Source organism: Lonchura striata, chromosome 16, assembly GCF_046129695.1.
Source record: "Lonchura striata isolate bLonStr1 chromosome 16, bLonStr1.mat, whole genome shotgun sequence".
Lineage (NCBI taxonomy): Eukaryota > Metazoa > Chordata > Aves > Passeriformes > Estrildidae > Lonchura > Lonchura striata.
Window position 1 is genome coordinate 1,883,980 of NC_134618.1, and position 19,711 is coordinate 1,903,690.

The window sequence follows — 19,711 nt, forward strand, 5'->3', positions numbered from 1 at the left end:
AGAGGTCTTTTCCAACCTAGCTGATTTCTGTGATCTTGGCGGAAGTTGCTGGAATACTGTATTTTATGGAGAGACCCATATTGCTTTCACTGGTAACCCTTTTCCCCTACCTGACAGGGGTGGAGTAGCTGTTGTGCACTTTGTTCACCCTCAAGGTGTAAGTGAGCAGGGTTGGAGATGGTTTTTTGACCTGCACTTAATACCTGCATCTCCTCACCTGCTGGATTCTGACTCCCAGCCTGCTTTGCAGTATCTTCTCTGAAATGGCTTTTCAGGTCTTGGTCTACCTCTGATCAATAAATAGATATTTTTAAAAGCCCTGCTGCAAGAGGCAAGTGCTGTTTTTGAAGGATAAGGAGATTGAGTGAAGCCTTGAGCATTGATGGTATCTCTATGGAGCTGCTGTCCATAGCCATGAAGCCATCCTGGCCAAACTTCTCATCCTGCTGCTCCTCCAACAAATGGAGGGTTCTGAGGGAGCACTGTGAATTGGAAATGCTGAGTTTATGTGGGGTTAGTGAGGCAGGGATGGTCTGTGCCTCCCGTGAACTTTTCCCAAGCCCAGGAAAGCAGGGTAGGGTGGTAGGATCTCAGTCAAAGGCTGGAGAAGGGCTGAAGGGGATGAGCATGTGATGAAGGAGGGATTTGGGACATGGGAATGGTATACAGAGAGCAACACTTTTAGTGGAGAGGAAACTGGAGGAGATGTAGTGTGGAGTTGGTGCTCCTCCAAGGTGGTCTCCTCATCTTCCCTGTGAAGGCTGGGTGAAGGCTGCAGCTGTGGCTGTTGGCTTTCCTGACATTTATGTAAATGATATGTTTCTGTCACCAGCTGCTCAGATACTCCAGTGTCCTCTGGCTGTGTCTGGAGACACTGGAGACAGAGTATATTTCCAGGGCTTAAGCTTCTCATACTTGCAGCTTTAAGGTGGTGGTCTCCTTGGAGCATCTTTTGATGTGGAGTAGGTTGAGAATTTCTGACCTTTTGTTCTTGCTCTGCAGTTGTACTGTCTGCATCCAAGGATGTCTGTTTTCCAATACCCCCTTCCTCAGCTCTTATCTACAAGGTCCATAATGCACACAAGCAGGGCATGGGGTGGCCTCTAGACATAAACAGAGCTAGATCAAAGTAGAGCCTACATCTCTGGAACTAATGTGTCTTCCTCTTGCCATAGAACAAGTAAGATGCAGAGGGGCACTCTATCAAATTATGTGGCTCCATTTCTCCCTGAGGCTGATGTCCAATAGTCTCTGTGCTTTCTTGCCCAACATAAAACATTACTGTCTTTTTTAAGATCCATGTGTACCTTGGGAAGTGTGGTTTGGAAAAGATTCTTATATCACATCTGCTTGGCAGCAGCCACTTGAGGTAATCTTTAATCAGAAGTGTTTTGCTGCGTTCTGGGAATTCTTAGAAGATTCTGGTTTTAGTGAACTGAAACCTAAACGTATGTCCTTTAGGGAGTGGTTGTAGTGCTGAGGGCCCAAGAAATGCCTACAGATTAAGGAATTTGGTAGAAAAATATTCTCCACCATAGTTGTTTAGACACATACATGTGGCATGTATAGACATATATAGGTATATTCCTCTGTGGTATAGGCATGTACCTGGTGTGAGAGGGGAAGCACAGAAAGTGCTTATATTATAGTTGTGCCTTCTTTATGAGTGTATCAGTGGTTGCATTTGCTTCTCCCAAAGGTACAGGACAGTGTTGTCTCCAGACCCAAGGACGGGCTCTGCAGCACCAGCAGTTCGCACATGGATTTTCTACAGTTCTGCTTGCTGTGACCTTCTGGGCCACCAGGGAAACACAATGGGGTCCTGCCAGCCTTGTGCGATGAACTGTCACTTGCCAGGACTCTCTCCAGGCTTCCTGAGACATTGAGTTGCTGCTTGAGATCCTGACTGCTTCTGATTCCTCACTGTGCTGCTGGTAGGGTGGGATTGATGTCCAGTTTAGGACACTGGGCAGAGCCAAGCCCATCACCATCCTCTGTGCCCTTGGCAGACTGGGGGACCAAGCTGGATCCCTCTCTCTAAAGGGGCTCCACGTGCTCAAGGGCTGTCCATATTCACTCTGGTGGGAAGAGCCACATCCTTCACCCATTCCACCTGGGAACCGTGTCACTGCTGGGGATGGCACCACATGGACACAGAGCAAGAGCCAGCAGCCTGGCAGCAAGGCACTAGCTGAGCCTGAGCACCATCACGGGGCATAGAGCTGCCTGGGGGGTGCCAGCATCCCCACCACAGACACACTCCAGGGATGTAGGTGCTGGGCGCAGGAGGAGTTCTGGCAGCAATGGGCCGGCTGGATGACCATGCCAAGAGGAGGATCGTGGAGCTGCGCAGGGCTGGGCTGAGCTTCCGCAAGATCAAGAAGGTGCTGGAGCTGGATGACATCCGGGTGACGCCACAGGCCGTGTACCTCTTCCTCAAGAGGAAAAGTGTGGAACCGGGGTCAGCAGCAGCTGGCTGGGATGGGGACCAGCCCTGGCCCCCACTGCAGGGGCATGAGGCTGAGCCCCCCAGGCTGGGCACCCGGCACCCTGCACTGCCCGCTGGGGATCCTATGGGCAGCCGGGCACCCTGCTGTGATGGCAGCCAGGACACCAAGGAAGGCATCCAGATTGTCAGTGTGGCCTCACTCTGCAAGGACGGTGGGCAGCTTGGGGACACTTTGGCTATGGAGCTGGCGAATGGTAAGTCCTGGCCCCACTGGGGTTTACCGTGGCCACTTCCTTGGCACTGCTGGGCTCATGAAAGGGCCCCATTCCCCACTGGAGACCCCTCAAGGGCCTCCTTTTGAGGTGTTTCTCTCTCTATTGTTGCAGGTGATGATAGCTCCACAGGCACAGCCCTGGCTTCAGGGACTGCTCTGGGGGCTCTTGCCCCCCTGCCCCAGTCACTGTCCAGCCGAGGGCAGCTGGTAACACCCTCCACTCAGAACTCAGCCCTGATGGTGAAAAAGAAGACAGTGGACAGGGCTATCCTCCTGCAGAAAAAGGTAGGATGGCAGGATGGGAGAGTCCATGTGCTCCAGCCAGGAGCTGCTGCCATCTGGCCAGCCCTGCACAGAACCCTGCTGCATCTACACCATGTGGTGGGGCAGGCTTCTGGGGGTGAAAGGCTCCCAGAGTGCCCCCAACCTCTGCTAGCTGCACTCCCCAGCAATGCTAACCCTGGCACTTGGCAAATATATCTGGGAAGCCCCTCTTCCCACGTGGGGGTGAGGCCATGCGCCCCCCCACCTCCAGCCAGCACTCGCTGCTGGCCATGGAGATGCCAGTCACGCCAGGCTTGGCCTCCAACCAGCTGCTCACAAACCTCTTTTTAAGACTTGGTGTCAATACCATCTCAGGAGGTTCTTCCAGCCACCCAAGGCTATAAAGCAAAATCCAGGGTATGTTGTTTCTGTCCCTGCAGAGAGCAAACACAAGCCTGGCATCAGCATGGGCAGCCCCACTGCCATTCAGCAGCGCTCACCCAGGATGGGTCAGCATGTGCTAACAACATGGTGCACCAGGGGCTCCTGTGGAGCAACAGCCTAGGGGCTGGGTGGGACTGAAGTACAGTTCATGGTGAGGTCCCGAGGTCTTCAGCAAGGTGATGCCTTTCTCTGAGAGCTCTTCTCTGAGCCTTGTAGCTAAGTGCAGAATAAATCTCTTGTTAAATGCCATTGAACGAGCAGCTGATAATACTTCACATTCCCTTCTCTCCTGCCTCCCACTATTCCAGGTCAAAGATGTCAGTACTCAGACTGCCTTGCCAAACTCTGTGGGTCCAGGAAATCACAGCCTTGCTTGGGGTGGACCAGTGCCCCCCACTGCTCCCAGCTGCCCTGCCATTGCTGAGAAGCTGGATGCTGTACAGATGGAGGTGCAGAAGCTGAGCCAGGCCCTGCATGCGGTGCTGGAGCGGCAGTGCTGCCTGGAACGCCAGCAGGAGCACCAGCAGCGGCTGCAGCAAGAGGTGCTGATGACACTGCAGCAGCTCAGCTCCACCGTGAGCCACGGCGCTGTGCCAGCCACCCAGCCCTGTGGCCCCTTCAGCAGCATGGCTGAGCCCTCGCCCACCATGGCAAACTTCAGCCAGTTCAAGATGGAGCTGATCTGAGCTCCTGCAAGGCCTGTGTGTGCCAGCAGTGCTGTGCTAAGGAAGCCGAGAGGAACAACCATCTCTCAGAGGCTGCTCAAGGATTACATGCAGCACCCAGCAGATAAGGTCCCTGGTGCCTCATGTTCCCAGACCTGCTGACTGGAAGGCGCTGCCTGGCACAAGAGGCTGGGCAGTGGAAGGCTGAGGCTTTGCTCCTCCTGTGCTGCTAATCCTGGCTGGCACTGGAGCTGGCTGGGGCCCATGGACCTCAGCAGAAGGCAGTTGCCTGTAAGGAGAAGATGCAGCTAATGTGGACCCAGCAGGGAGGTGGGACTCCAAGGATACAGGAGGCTTCCTTCTTGTGAGAATCAATGCCGTGATGATCAATCTTGCCCTCCCCTCCACAGAACCTTGTTCAGTAAAAATCTGTCTACACCACGGTTCAGAACCAGTGTGTGATCAGTATCCACATATGCCCTACCCCTCACCTGGCCAGTGAGCAGGCTGGATCTGTCTGTGTCACTGTCACCATGCACGGAACTGCACAAGGTGCAGAAACTCATGAGGTGAGACCAGCACTCCACACACGATGTTGTTGGAGCTTGGTATCAGGTCCTGCACCCTTAAGGATAGATCAGACTTGTAGGAAACAATCTTTTACTGAGGAGATTCCATCCTCCTCACCCCACAGACCCAGCAGATCTGGAGTCTGGTACTGGTGCTGCCCACTGTCTGGCAAGATATGGGTAGGACCATACCAATAAGAGTTGTACCTGGGCAGGAGCTGATTACCTGGGTGTTCAGCTCTCCTCTAACCAATTTCCCTGGGAAGGATACCCTCCTGGTTGTGATCCCAGTTGCAAGGGCTCTCCCTAGAGCTTGCCTGGACCAGAAGGGCACAGGGGAGGCTGGAGTCCAGAAGGACCAGAGACTGGCCTTGTCTATCAGGAGGAAGGGTCTGATGGCAGTGGCCTTGGCTCAGCACCCAGTAGTGAATCCTGAGAGGAGGCAGAGCATGTGTTCTTCCTCTGCATCAGCCAAGCAGGCTTTTGTCTGCATGGGCACCACGCTTGGCACAACCTGTGCCTTTGAGAATTTCCCAGCCTTTTTCTCAGGTCTCTTTGAGGCCAAGGTCAAAATTAAGAAGGGTAATAACCAATTGAGGTGTTTGTACAGAGGCACACATACAGAGCTGTACACGTATGCATAGATGTAGGTGCATGTGGCAGGTTTGTGCAGCAGCCCCAGTGTTTGAGGGAGCCGGACACCCGCTCTGCTCCCCCAAGACACATTTCTGGCTCCAGGGCTGTGCCCAAGAGAACTAGAAATCTTCTGCCATCTGCCTGCAGTCATTCATTTTGATGTTGGTGTAATTTTGTGGACATCTGAAAAGCAACAGATGAAGAAAAACACATGATCAGTTGCTCTGCTCTTTTGCACAAGGCAGCTAATCTGCACCTCAGGTTTGAAAAGAAGAGGCTGGAGGACCAGCACTCAGCAATCACAGTTTCCTAATGTCTCTGTTAAAGTTTCAGAGGAAAAGAGGAGCAGAACAGCTGCTATTCCCTGGCACATGTACATAAAACCATGCTGGTTTCTGAAAGAGCTTCCCTAAATCTGACTTGGGCTATTTCTTAAATTATTTTAAAAATATATATGTATCTACCAATATATATACTGGCTTTTCTATTCCCCAAATGTATTCTAAGAACTTTCCTCATTTCTAACTCTTGCACATCAGCCCTTTATCCAGTGCTAAAAAAAACCCAGCCAAAATTAATAAAAATAAATCACCTGGGCTTGTTAAATAACCATCCACTGTAACATTTATTTCAGACAGATGTACAGCCTGAGTGTTCAGCTGCTGTTTGCCTCCTGACCACATTAGGGAACACCAAGTTATTATTTAATGTGGTGTCATGTTATAATGTGGAAGGTGTTTCCCACCCAGGTAATCTTGCTCCAAGGAAGAGCTCTTCCCTGTGGCCAGAGCATCATCTGTTGTGTGCCACATGCCTTCAGCTTTCTACTCTCCCACCACAACATGTTGTCAGTGCCACTGATGGCTCTTACACTGCACCTGCTGATATTCCCAGCATCATCCAGGATTTACTGGTGTTATCTCAACCTCCCGCAAAACCTGCAGTCTGCTCTGTCAGAAACAAAGGGGATTTGTGAAAAGGAAGGGATTTTGCTGCAAGAATGCAGAGCATCATGTTGAACAGTCTGAAGGCAGTGTAGCTGAGTGAAGGAGCCAGTCTCTGCAGCAGTTAGAGGGGAGGCCCTGGGGAAGGAGAGGGTGGGGGATGCACAGCAGATACAGTGGTGGTTTTTCAACTTTTGATGAAATAGAAAGCCAGGCCAACAAACAATAAGAGCAGCAGGAGAGATCCCATAACAAACAGGGAAATTTCCCAGCCCTGGAAGGAAGATGAGGCAACAAAGGCATAGAAGAGGCATTTACAGCCATGACCTTTCCCAGCACTGGGGGCCCTAAGAGGTCACACAGAGTCATAGAATGGGTTGGATTGGGCCAGGTTGGGTTGGGTTGAGTTGAAAGGAACCTTTAAAGGCCATCTAGTCCAATCCCCTGCCATGGACAGGAACATCTTCCACTATCCTAGGTTGCTCCAAGCCCCACCCAACCTGGCCTGGAACACTTTCAGGGGTGGGGCAGCCACAGCTTCTCTGGGCAACAGCAGGTTGGGCTGTCTCAGCCTCCCACTATTTTTCTTCCATTACAGCCCTTGTGACATCACAGCTCTGGACAGTTCCAGCCTGAGTGCCAGTAGCTGCCTGGGGCTTCCTGACTGTTGAGCAACAGGTCCAAAAGCAAGAGCCTCCTCACTTAAGGCCAGTGCTTTGCCCACATGTGCCCTCTCCTGTAGAGATGTCACCTAGCCCTGGTCCTAGCCCCGCTGACTGTGCTGGAAGCAGAGTCCCTCCTACTTACCACCGCTGTATGATATGAATGGCATATTTTTGGGGGTGACACACTCGAGACTGGTTTTCAGAAGTCTCCTATCCATGAAGAAGAGATGACCAAGAATCCCTGGAGACAGGTTTTGATGGACTGCTCCTGCTCTGACTGTTGAGCCCAGACATTCACCAGTGAGTCCACACATGTCATGGTAAGCTCTGCCAAGAAACAACAGCGCATTTTGGGTCGTCAGAAACCCTCTGGTGTCAGGGATCATACTTCTCCCATGACTTTGTGCCTTGCTGCTCCCATGCTCTTCACCTTTCTCTCCCCCCTGCTCTGAAATCATGCTGCTGTGCTGCATCACAGGTAACTTGAGCACATGCTCAACTTTTCTTTTGGTCACAAAAGGGACTTGAGGTCATCATCCCACCCAACAGAATACTTTTTACTGCACTTTGTACGTCAACCCACTAGTCAGAATTGACTGAAATTTTTCAACTGGTCAAAAAGGCATTTGGGTTAGGGAGACAGAGCATAGCAGCAAAGTCTTCTCTTCCTTACAAATCCAGCCAAAACCCAGAAACACTTTTTCCTTCAAAAGTTGTAGTCCCTATGGCTTCTGGAAGTGACTGTTTGGTCTGGGTACTTTGAATAAATGCAAGAGTTGGGAAGCAGAGTCCTCTGGACTGCAAAGGGCTGTTTGCTTTGTGGGTTTAGGTTTGTCTGGCAGACCCCACAAGGATCAGCAGAGACTGCTATTCCTCATGGGGCCCTCCAGCTTGGCCTCACGAGGAGCCCAGGTCAGGTTGTCTCCTGCTCCCCTCACTGAAATCCCAGTGCCCACCACTGATCCTCAAGGTCCTCTCACTCCAGTGCCAGCCTGCAGGGTGGGCTGGAGCAGGGACTGTCCTGATAAGGCAGCTGTGGATGAGCAATTACAAGGGAAGAGGGCACTTGAACTGGGCACAAAGAGCTGGGTATCAGCCTTGCAGGTAGAGGTCAGAGACACTGGAGGAACACTCCTCCTCCAAGGAGTTCACCAACACCCTCTCCAAACTTTTCAGCATCCTCTTGTGGTGCAGGTTTCACATGGAACAGTTTAGGGGAAGAGTATATGTGTTTTTTCTGGGTGCAGTTCAGGACTGGTAGTAAGCTCCTGGCTATGTGTCCCTTCCAAAACACTTGGCTTCATCCCACCCTCCTCTGCCTCCCATTCTCCTCTGCCCTCTCCTGCCGGGTGAGTCTTTACTTCTGGCCTTCTACCACTGTACACCAGCTTGGCTCCTTTGACAGCCTCCCAGGAGAGTGAAGAAGGGGCATGTTCCTCATCTCACCACAAGGGCCAGGACAGAGCAGTCTCTTATGCTGGGAGAGGAGGGAGACACGAACTCTTGCCCCTCTCAGAAGGGTGGAAGAGGAATTCTCATTTTGCCAGATCTTGGCACACTGATCCAAGTGTAGTCTTTGCAGAGGCTGGAGACCCCCCTGTGCTTTCCTGACTCTGGGTCAGCACTGAGACACAGGAATTGGTTTCCACAGATGGGCTGAGATTGGAGGGTGTGCTGGCAGTTTCCCTGACTGCCCCCACCACCATGAGAGACGTGGAGCAGGGGGGTTCCTGCCATTGCTGCAAATGTAACCCTGCAGAAAGAAATCCTGATCAGTGTCACACTATGACATGAAATAACTCACGCAAGCACACTAAGATTAAAAGAGTAAAAGGAAGGAACTTTTATTTCTGACTTTGCAATATATAGAATTCTAAAAGTGATAGTGGATTGGAAGATGAAATTACTACTTCTCTAACTACACTGGTTAAACTAACAGTCTATCAATTCTCTCTTCCTACAAAGAATGTAAAACAATTATTATTTACATGACAGTGCGTAAGAAACTTTAGTAGAAATATGTAAACATCAGAAGGTATAGAAAACTTTTAAAAGAACTTTTAAAAGAACAGGGTGACAGATCAGGGCTCAGCCTGGCCTGAGCAGAGACAACTCAAATGAAATACGTGGCCACCTTCATATCACAGAATCATCATAGAACAGTTTGGGTTGGAAGGGACTTTAAAGCTCATCTTGGCCCACCCACTGCCATGGGCAGGGACACCTTCCACTATCCCAGGTTCCACCAAGCTCCTCCAACCTGGTCTTGGATACTCCCAGGGATGGGCAGCCACAGCTTCTCTGGGCAGCCTGTTCCAAGCCCATACAAGCCCACGTTGGAGCTGTAGGTGCAGGTGTTCTCTTGGGCTGGCAGCCCCACATCCACACATTGGTGTGTGTACCAGTTCTCTTCCAGTGCATCCTCTTTCACAGCAGAAGGCTGCCCAAAAGCCCCTCTCCCATGCCATGGAAAGCTGAGGTCAGCCCCTGTCCCAGCCCTCCCACCCCAGCCTGGTGGGATACCCTGCTTCACTCACTGGGTGTGACGAAGCAGAGGTGGAGATCTGTGGCGAAGGCGTGCTGGGGACAGCTGTTCCACAGCCCAGGAGAAGGCTCTGACAAGGCAAACTGCAGTCCTGTGCTGGCATTGCCACAGCAGCTCAGGGACACGGGCCTGTCCCCAGAAAAGTCAAAACTCACTTAGATGATTAACACCTTTGTCCCACCTCTAAATCCCACCCTGGGCCCCAATTCCTGGCGCTGGATGATGGAGAGTTGGCGGGAGCTGGAGCTGGAACTGAAGCTGGAGCTGAAGCCAGCTTTCACAGAGCCATCATAGAGATAGGTCCACCCTACCCCTCCAGCTGGAGACTATGTGAGCTTGGACAGAGAAAGTTTAATTGATCTGACTAGTTTCTGCAGGAATAAGATTGCTGCCTCATTACAGCCAGACTTCCACACCTAAGAGTTTGTCCTCCAGGACAGAGTTTTCCAAGCTACACAATACCTGCCCCTGCATTTCATTAACCTATTGTTCCCTCTTCACACCCCAAACCTTCCTAGAGAAGTAACCTCAGCTGTCACCCTTGCAGGGCACAATGTAAGATGGCCCAAGGAAGCCCAAGGGTCCTCCAGCTGTGGCAGGCTCACACATGTAAACCAAGGCATCCACCAAGTTCTCTGGCATTGCCTTCCCATCAGCAGGAATCCCATTGGTGCTGTACGCAGCTATTGTGCTGAGCCTTCACTAGTAACAGAGATGTTCTTGGAGATCAGGTTTGTCCCATCTGGAAATGCCAGGGAAATAGATGAGATTAATATCTAGATAGTGTTAGGCTGAACTTTGAGCCTGACAGGACTCAAAGCTGGCAACAAGGAGAACTCAAGAAATGAGAAACACAGTAATGGTTGTGACTGAGGCCAAGTAAAGCTGCAAGGAAGCTGCTTGCTGTGAACGTGTTTCCAGAAAGATCAAGGTTCCTCTGAGATGCAGTCATCTTCATGCAGCCCAGACAGAAATTAAGGTGAACATGAGTAAGAATGTGAATGTGTTAAGGTGAACAAGATAAAGGAACTGACAAAGCTGGTGCTGACAAAGCACCAGCTGAGGATCAGGAGGAGGCAGTACCACTGCAGGGTTCAGAGAGCATCAGTGAACATGACATGAGGGAACAACCCACAGCCCTGGTGGGCCCTGCTTCTCCTGAAATCCCCTTGTCTTGGTACCAGCAGGAGAAACTTTTGGTCCTCCCACTCTCCTGCATTAGCAGAGGCACAGGGGAGGATTTATCACCTTCTCACTTGAGTATGACAGAACAGCCCAGGCAGAACAAATAGAGGAAAAACCAGGAATGAAAGACAGGAAAGGAAAGGCAAGGCAGAATTGTTCCCCATGTTGTGCACCCTCCTCCATCTGTTTCCTCTAAACTGCTCAAGCCCCTGCCCATGTGTTTGAAGACACCAGGCCCATTTTGTTGGACTTACCATGCCCATGTTCTCCATCCAGCACAAACACCAACAGCCCTGTGACTCCAACAGTGCCCTGCAAAGGGATGCTGGTATGTTCTTCCCAGAGAAGAACACCAAGTTGAGCCCTCTGAGGCTGGTGCCAGGCTTCACCTCCAGCTCCATGAAGCAGATATGGGTATCGCCACTGGCCAGGCACAGCTCACTGATGCAGATGGCAGGAGGGCCTGGCACTGTGAAGCTGATGTACAAGTTCTTCCCCAGTGGTGTCCCCATGGTCACCTGCGGGGAGACACAAAAGCTGTTGCCACCACTGACACTGTCATTTCATTCAGGTGGAGTGACAGCCGCTCACAGCATTACCTCTTGTTCACCTGAACACCTCCTGAGGCTCCCTGGTGAGGCAAGAGGATATAATCAAAATCACAAAATGGTTTGGATTGGAAGGGATCTTAAAGCCCATCCAGCCCCACAGGGGCAAGGACACCTTTCACTATCCCAGGTTGCTCCAAGCCCTATCCAACCTGGCCTTGGACTCTTCCAGAGATGGGGCAGCCACAGCTGCTCTGGGCAATCTTGCCTTACCACTCTCACAAGGAAGAATTTCTTTATAATACCCAACCTAAACTGTCCTCCATCTTAAAGCCATTCCCCCTTGTCCTGTCCCTCGAGGCCCCTGTCCAAAGTCCCTCTTCAGCTTTCTTAATCTTTAACCCACAAAGGCAAAAATAAACCCAAAAATAAAAAAGAAAGTGAACTGAACCCAGATGAGCAGTAATCCTGCTTCCAGTCCTTGGTCTGGAGGAAACAGGGATTTCCTCCTGAGTCAGGCAAGCAGTGCTGAGGTCCCTTCCTCACCCTCATTTTGACCTGAAATTCCAATCTGAACCTAAGAAAAACCTTTTCTAATTGAAAGGAGTCCTGAAGAATTTATTACATTGACAATTACACTTTCATAAACAATAAAATATAAATGTTACAGCCAGCAATCAACTGATCAGAAAATTCCTCAAGTACTTAGTTCTGAAGCTGCACTAGGACCCATGTGGAGAGGGGGATATCTATGGCCTTAGACAAGGATGGGACTCAATACTGCCATGAGGAGACCCTGCTGTGGAGGTGGCACTTGTCTCCCAGTCCTATCAGTGTTTGGGGCACAAGGCTGCAGTGAGCCCATCTGGCAGGAGCAGCTCTAGTGTCCAGCCATGCTCCCAGCCCTGCCCAGCAAGAGCCCCTCACTGCTTTTCTAGGAAGGCAGGTCTGCCAGGGGTCATGGTCTGCAGCAGCTCTGGGTCCTGTTCCTCATGCTCATGTACACAAAGGCATCCAGCAGGCTGGTCTCCAGCAGCATTTTCCCTGGCACAAAACTGCTTCTGTGGCCTCTGTAGAGGGCAATGGCAGTGGGGCCACCTCTGAGGACAGGATGGGTGGTGTTCTCTGGGAACAGCAGGTGTACTGCACACCAAGGTAAGGAACAATGCAGGGATGTAAGCAACACCTGGGCAATACTCACAACATCTCTTTGGTTCTGGACAGCAGCACACAAGGACTCAGAAGGTGGCTGGGATTGACTAGTTAGTACAAATGTGGCATCTGCTGCCCCATCTTTCTCCTCAGAAACACTTTTCATGTTTGCTCAGCCTGAATTTCCCATTCATGGCCAGATCCACATCGTGGAGGAAGCTGGAGGGGGAAATCTGAGCAGAGTTCATCCTGCTATTCTTGTTCTGTGAGCAGAGAGCTGATCCATGTGTGAGCAGGTGAACTGGGAAGCCAGTACTGATGTGGTCTTGTACAGTAACATTAACTTTTAATTCTAAAAGAGATCTGCAACCTCAACTAACCTTTCAGGTAGCAATTATTACACAACAATATTTAAGAGTTTACATTTTTCTCTAGCATTAAACACTCTGTGGTTTTTACAAACATAAACTACACACAAACACACATATATAGGACAGGACACCAGTACACAGAATTAAGGTGGAGGTTTGGTGGAGTTTTGCAATTTCATGAGCTTCCTAATTTCTTTCCTTCTACTTACTGTTCCCTTCACAAGCTGTTTTTCCAGGAGGAATTGATGAGGCCATTCAGAAAGAGGCTTCTGGTATTTCAGAAACAGGCTTTCTGGCTCTGTAAATAGCTCCAGGGAACAAACATTAAAGAAGAAATCACATGAAAGGCAGAAGAGTAAGGAGAAGTGGTTACCCCTGGAGAAGTGCCTCCAGGATACTTGGATACCAAGGGACAGCCCTGTGCTGGGAACTATTTTCCACCCACCTGATTAATCTGGTGGCCTTCGACTGTCCTGGAAAACAAGGGAAGAGCAACTGATGTCATCTGTCTTCTGCAAGGCCTTGGACACATCCCACACAATACCTGGTCTCTTAATTGAAGAGGTAGGGTTTGATGGGTGGATTATTCAATGGATAGGGAATTGGCTGAATGGCTGCATCCGCAATGTTCCAGTCAACATGGCAAGATCCCCTGGCAGCCCCAAAACCCCACTGTGTGCTGGGCTGATCCTGCAGCGTGGGCGGCAGGGGTGGGGGAGAACTCTGCCCCTCTGTGCTGCTCAGGTGAGACTCCACCTGCAGAGCTGCCTCCAGCCCTGGGGTCCAACAGCAGCAGGACGGGGAGCTGCTGGAGAGAGTTCAGAGGAGGCCACAGAGATGCCCCAGGGGCTGGAGCCCCGCTGCTCTGAAGCCAGGCTGGGAGAGCTGGGGGTGCTCACCTGGAGAGGAGAAGGCTCCAGGGAGATCTTACAGTGGCCTTTCAGTACTAAGAAAGGGACACACTTTTTAGCCCTACTGACAGGATGAGGTGTATTGGTTTTAAAGTGGGAGAGGCTAGATCTAGATTACATGAATAAGGAATGAAAGTTTTATGATGAAGGTGGTGAGGCCCTGGCACACATTGTCCAGAGAAGCTGTGGCTGCCCCTGGATCCCTGGAATTGTCCAAGGCCAGGTTGGAGCTATCTGGTCTAGTGAAAGGTGTCCCTAGGGCAGAGGGATGGAACAAGATGACCTTTAAGGTCCCTCCCAACCCAAACCATTCAGGGATTCAGTGGAATGTCTCTATATTGGCATCTCTCAAGGGTGGAGTTTTGCTTCAGTGCTCTCACAGCTTTAAGATCTCTCAGTATGAGACAGATGAGCTGTACTAAGGACTAGAAGCTGGGACATTTTTATAAGCTTCTGTCCCAGATATTTTCCTCAGTTTCCCATTCCCAAGGCCTTTCTAAAACCCTCCTTCCACACTACCATGCCAGCATGATAGCAACAGTCAGCTTCTCACAGGATGCTCAGCATGCAGTCGCTTTAAAAATGCCTTTTAAGATAATTAAAATGCAGTCATACAGTGTCATTGGGTGGAATGAAGGAAAATCTTCCCCAAACTGCTTGAGACATCTTAACAAAGCCTCATCAGAAAGTTATGTCAAAGCCTAACTCCAGTCATCTCCTTGACTAGTATCAATCTTGAGGAAGAGTTAAACATAATCCTTACAAATCCTTACAAATGTCCTGCTTAGTCTGAAAACTGGTTGTGTTTTCATATTGCTTTTCTTGGCCCACCCCCTTGGTTATTTACTGCTCACAGCCCAACTCATTCAGAGGGGAAATCAGAGAACCTTTCCTGGGGAAAAAGCAGAGTTGAAGTGGACAATCAGATCTTTTGCATGTGGTGTGAGAATATTCAGCGCAGTTTGAATTGTAAGGAGTTAAATTGTTCAAAAATGTTTCAGTTTGTCAAAGGGAACCAGCTTTGTACAGGAAAACTATACTCCCAGAAATCATGAGTCAGTGAGTTACACAAGATATCTGCAGAGTCACCATCCCCAGAATCTTCTTTCGAGGTTCCCAAAATAACAAAATATTTCTTCCTTCTCTGGTGGCCTGGAAGAAATTGAGAGCACTGGGAGAAAGTTAAGAGGGCAGGTACACACAGCTGGCACACGTGTGACCTGTGCTTGCAGCTGATGCCACGGAAGTAAAGCCCTTGTGGTTTTTGTAGGAGTGTGTGTATTTGCTGTGGGTGACCACGATGTTTCACACAGAGAAGGGGGATACTTCCAGGAGATGTGACACAACCAGGGATGATGGCAGGGTGGCTGCAGGGCTGAGAGAGGAACTGCATCTTCCCAAGAGGCAAAGAAAACATGGGCTTGGGACCTCCATCAAGTCCCTAACCTGGGGCTCTGCAGACCACTGGCACACCACCTCCTCTTGTTTGCCCTGAAACTATCTCCTTTTGCTGCCCCTTAGCACTTGTGCCAGGTGGAAGAGTGTCGTGGTTTGACACGGAAAGATAATTTTTCCCGGAAGGAAGAGGTCAATTTAGATATTGACCAATTGAAAGTAGACACGCCTCTGAGAACACAGAGGGGTTGAAAGCAGAATTCCCAGGGGAACTCGCTCTCTTTGGTTCCGGTCAGCGTGCAGTGCAGACCTTCCCCCGCCCAGCCACGAGCTGGGTGGGGCAGGGGAAGCCCATGGCCTGAGAAAGGTAGGCCGAAAGCCCGAAGGGTGGTGAAAGGACTGGAACCGGGCTGGCCCCTGCAGATGGAATGGTGGAAGAAATCTGGGATGTCTCCATTTCCCCCCCCAGAGTTCCTCTCCCGAGAGGGAGAGAGAAAGCCGCAAGGAAGGAGGAGCGGGGGGAGCTGCAAGGTGCCCAGTTGTGTGGGAGTTGCTGGATGTCCGGGCATCGAGCCATCCTGGGAGTTCAGACTTTTAACCCTTTCCTTGAGAAATGAAAGCTTTGTGAATTTTCCTTTCCCCTCCTCGGTTTGAAAGAGAAGAAGAGGGACACCTTGGACCCTGGGATGGGATGTTGGAAGGAGGAATTCTACATGAGAGGGGGACAAGGAGTGGCTTTTGGCTGGACTTTTCCGTGTTAGCCACAACCTGAAACAAATCTTCTCCTTCAAGAGGGACTGTGTTTTGGGAGGATGCCAGTGAGTCAAGAGACCTGCTTCAGCTGGGAAAAAAGACAAAAGTGGAGTGAACAGAGAAAAGGTTAGGGGGTTTGTGGTGGCGCCCCCTTGCCCTGGAAAGGAAAGAGAAGAGAAGAAGATCTCTGTTCTTGAGCCCTCGGCCCCAGGGGAAAATGGGGGGGACTGTGGTCCCAAACAATGAAAAACTGAACTGTTGTTTTCTCCCCTCTTGGCAGGGCATCCTTGAAAGGAAAAATCCTAAAGGCAGTGACCATCCATGCATTGTGGTGAGAGCACTGTGCATGGAAAGGAGAAGGGTCACCATGGCAAACTTTTTCTCCGGGCGGTGCCATGTGTGACATGGAAACACAGGATGTGGAGCTGTGTTTCTTGGGGGGTCTGTGGCACAGGAGAGACTCTGTTCCCTCAATGGACTGAGTATCGATTGCTTGGAGGGTGGAAACCTGACTGGGGTCCAGATTGTGTCTCACTGTGGTTTGTTGGAGTTGGGTGGTGGGGGGAGGAATGTTTTGCAAGGTTTTCATTTGATCTTTGTGTGTTTTTTTTCCCCCTTCTTTAGTTTTCTCTTTTCTTTTAGTAGTAGTAGTTTAATAAAGTTTTTTTCCTGTTATTAAGCTTGGGCCTGCTTTGCTCTATTCTAGATTCCACTTCACAGCATTCAAGGTAGGGATCACATTTTCATGGGGGCACTGGCATGGTGCCAGTGTCAAACCATGACAAAGAGTAAGCAATGAAGCTCTGTTCACTTTCTTTGGGCTGCTCACATCTCTAAAACCTCTGCCAGAGCCCTCCTCAGCTTTTCCTTTTCTAGGTGTTCTAAGTTATTTCTTCTGTGGAAGAATTTCCACAGCACTACCCATCCTGGCTGACCTGTCTGAATGCCTCCAGTCCTAATACGTCCTTTTTGAGATTGATATATTGAACTACACAAGGCACACAGCTAAACATCCAAGCAAACCATGAATTTATACAGAGGCATAAAAGCTGTCCTCCGTTTTTTCCTCTTCTAATAATTTCTGATATTCACTTTGCTTTATATAATTACTTTTTCAATAATGTACAACATTTGATTTGCTTTTTTATTTGCCACTGAGTTCTGAGTCACATTTTCACTTCTCTCTCAACATGCTCAACAATAAAACACAATAGCATCCCCCAGCCCCCAGCCTGGCTGATCTCTCCTCCAGCCCAGAGGTCACCACCCACACATCAGTTCTTACCTGGGGATTTGCTTTGTGCTGGGCCGATCAGGAGGAGTCCATCTATGGAAGTTTGGCCATAGACATCCATAGTGAAATAATGTCTTTGGTCTGACCATCAATCAGCACCAAGACAATGTCCCTCAGCACGGTGGAGTGGGGCCCCTGGAGCTCTATGAACTCAAATTTGCCAGAAGGAGCAGAGGGAAGGACCTCACTGATGAGGACAGCAGATGAGTTCATCTCAGGAGTCAGGATGCACTGGTTGTCCCTGCCTGGTGTGGGGAAGGCCATATGGAAGATCCACTGAGAATCTTTCCCACGGCACCTCTCTATTGACTCATCCACAGCCCTCAAGGTGGGGTCCTCCAGGAAAGCCTCTCTGCCAGGGGTCAGCACCCTGACAAGAGTGTCTTGCTCTGTCTATCTTCTGAGTCTTATGGACCAGGGCATCTACCAGTCCATAGCTTGTGATGCTCATGCCTTCTTTGTAGTGCCATTTTCATAGTAGAGAGCAATGACATCAGGGCCACTCTGGATGGTGTTCTTAGGGATAACCAGGGCAGGGTTCAGGGAAGAGGAGCCAATGAGAAAGAACCCTTGGCTGTCATTGACTTTCTCCTGGAGGTTTAACACCTTGTACACTTGGTTCCCGTTGCCATTGTACAAGACCAGGTAGTGGCCATCCAGGTGGGCTGTTTGCCCACTGGTGTGATAGAGCTCCATAAATTCAGCAGTGTCCACTCCTGGGCTATCAGCATTGACTTCGTTGACCAGGAGAGTGTGCTCAGTTTCCCAGCCCCTGGTGGTTTTTATGAGATTTTAAGCAGCACCCTTGGAAAAGCAGAGGTTACAGAAGTACCATGAATCCAATGTGCCAGGTACCTCCCATGATGAAGGCTGGGATTTTTGTTACAGTTCAAGTCTAGAGAGAGAGCCTGTTCTTCTCACAGCCACTAACAGGGCACAGCAGGATGCTACCACAGGCTGTGCAGGACAAGTATATGAAGACCTGGGTTCTCAATGGCAGAGGCAGGCACTCTTCTTCACAGAGTTTAGGTTTGGCAAACAAAATATCAATCCCATACAGACCTGAAGAGTATGGCTTAAACAAAGAGAATTCCTAGCTCAGGTGCTTTAAACGCTGTGGGGAGGGTATGGGAAGAAAGAAGAATTGTGTTAGGAAACAGAAACACACCAGTGACGTTGAACAGACTTAAAGCCCCCTAATTTCTCCTCCGTGTTTCTTCAGAGATTTATCATGATGCAATGGGGCAAACCCAGAAGTCTGCAGTGTTCAGTGCCCTGAGACTTGTGTGACCAATGGAAATTTTAGACATTAGTGTTAATAGTTACTTCCCTGGATCAAATTTATTCCATGGAAATTAACACAAAATGGCACAAAGATGATAGTAACCATCTTCATTGAGATGAAGGTGGGGAAGGAGACTACAGAAGGTGGATTCCTGTCGCACACATGATGGAGCAGCTCCACTGACTCTCCCACCAAAGAACCCAGCTGCAGCTTCTGCAGATGCCAAGGCTGCAGCAGTTGGGATGAACCTGGAATTTGTTCAGTGAAATAGTGAGATTTGTCTTCCCATTTCCAGAGCTCTTCCCCTGTGAAAAACACTTATTTTTAGAATTTTTTAAAGTTTAATAATAATAAAATGGTTATTAAAATAGTAATACAATTAGAGTAATAATAATTTAGAGTTAGGACAATTACATGACAATAAAAAGGAAAGAATTATGGATGTCCAGATGTTTTTGGACACTAAGCTGCCTTGTGAACAAAGGAATAACCCTTAAAAGCCTGTTGCATATTCATATATCTCATACATGATGCATAAATTTCTTGCAAATTAAGAACTTTTCTGGTTTTTTCCACTTCTTCCCCTTAATCATGGTGGTTCCATAAAGAAGGAGAGAAGGTGGAAGAATGTTTGTCTTTTCTGATAAGGAGGCTTTAACTCTTTATGTGCGCTTGTGGGGACGCTGTGCTCCAGGACGGTGTGGGTGGATGGAGACGAGAGATCTCTGCAGGCTGCTTTTGGGATATAAGGTTTATTAGGGATGGAGAAAGGTCCTGCTTGGAGCTGCCAGACACAGCACGTGGCGAGGCTTGAGGGGATAGGGGAAGGGAGAGACAAGAGGATGCTCTAGGAGAGGGTGGAAGTTCTAAAAGGGGGAAGATCCAATAGGACGGCGTCCGGCCCCTCGGAGACCCCTTATCAGGGGGCTTCAGGGTGGGCTGGAGCAAGGCTTGGGCCAATGGGGTCAGAGACACCTGATGCTTCAGGGGAGGGTTATAGGTGCGGGGTGAGCCGTACATTTTGGGGGTTGAGATGGAACAGTCCATTTGACCTTTGGACCTATCTGTAGGTAAGCGTATTGTCCAGCTAGTAGGGAGGATTGTTTTCATCCTGGCTGTACTACTGTGAATCTTCTGCCAGACAATCATATTTATTCATCATCCTCAACATGTGCTGTCGCTGTTATCTCTGTGCAAAGAATTTAATGATTATCTCATCTCTTTCTTAAGCTAGTTAAAAAGTATCTTACATAGCAAAGTTTCTATTTTAACATTGTGTTATAACCAAAAAATATATTTAACACATTACTTAAGATAATACAGCATAACTTTCTAACATTACACATCTAATATTCATTGTAA

The 19,711-nt window shown here is 49.5% G+C and overlaps 1 protein-coding gene across 1 annotated transcript; it reads left to right on the top strand.

The window, feature by feature from the left end:
* The first annotated feature begins 2,392 nt into the window (after positions 1-2,392).
* LOC110470227 (uncharacterized) lies at positions 2,393-4,537 on the top strand. Its single transcript, XM_021529710.3, has 3 exons — positions 2,393-2,703; positions 2,836-3,008; positions 3,740-4,537. Exons 1-3 carry the CDS (start codon positions 2,574-2,576, stop codon positions 4,115-4,117), a joined length of 681 nt encoding a protein of 226 aa, XP_021385385.3. The 5' UTR covers positions 2,393-2,573; the 3' UTR covers positions 4,118-4,537.
* The last annotated feature ends 15,174 nt before the right edge of the window (positions 4,538-19,711 follow it).

Bases quoted from the DNA above. Each gene is read 5' to 3' on its own strand.
- LOC110470227 (XM_021529710.3), top strand. From the start codon at position 2,574: ATGGGCAGCCGGGCACCCTGCTGTGATGGCAGCCAGGACACCAAGGAA. The intron at 2,704-2,835 runs GTAAGTCCTGGC...CTATTGTTGCAG, and splicing joins GGCTATGGAGCTGGCGAATG to GTGATGATAGCTCCACAGGC. The intron at 3,009-3,739 runs GTAGGATGGCAG...CCACTATTCCAG, and splicing joins CTATCCTCCTGCAGAAAAAG to GTCAAAGATGTCAGTACTCA.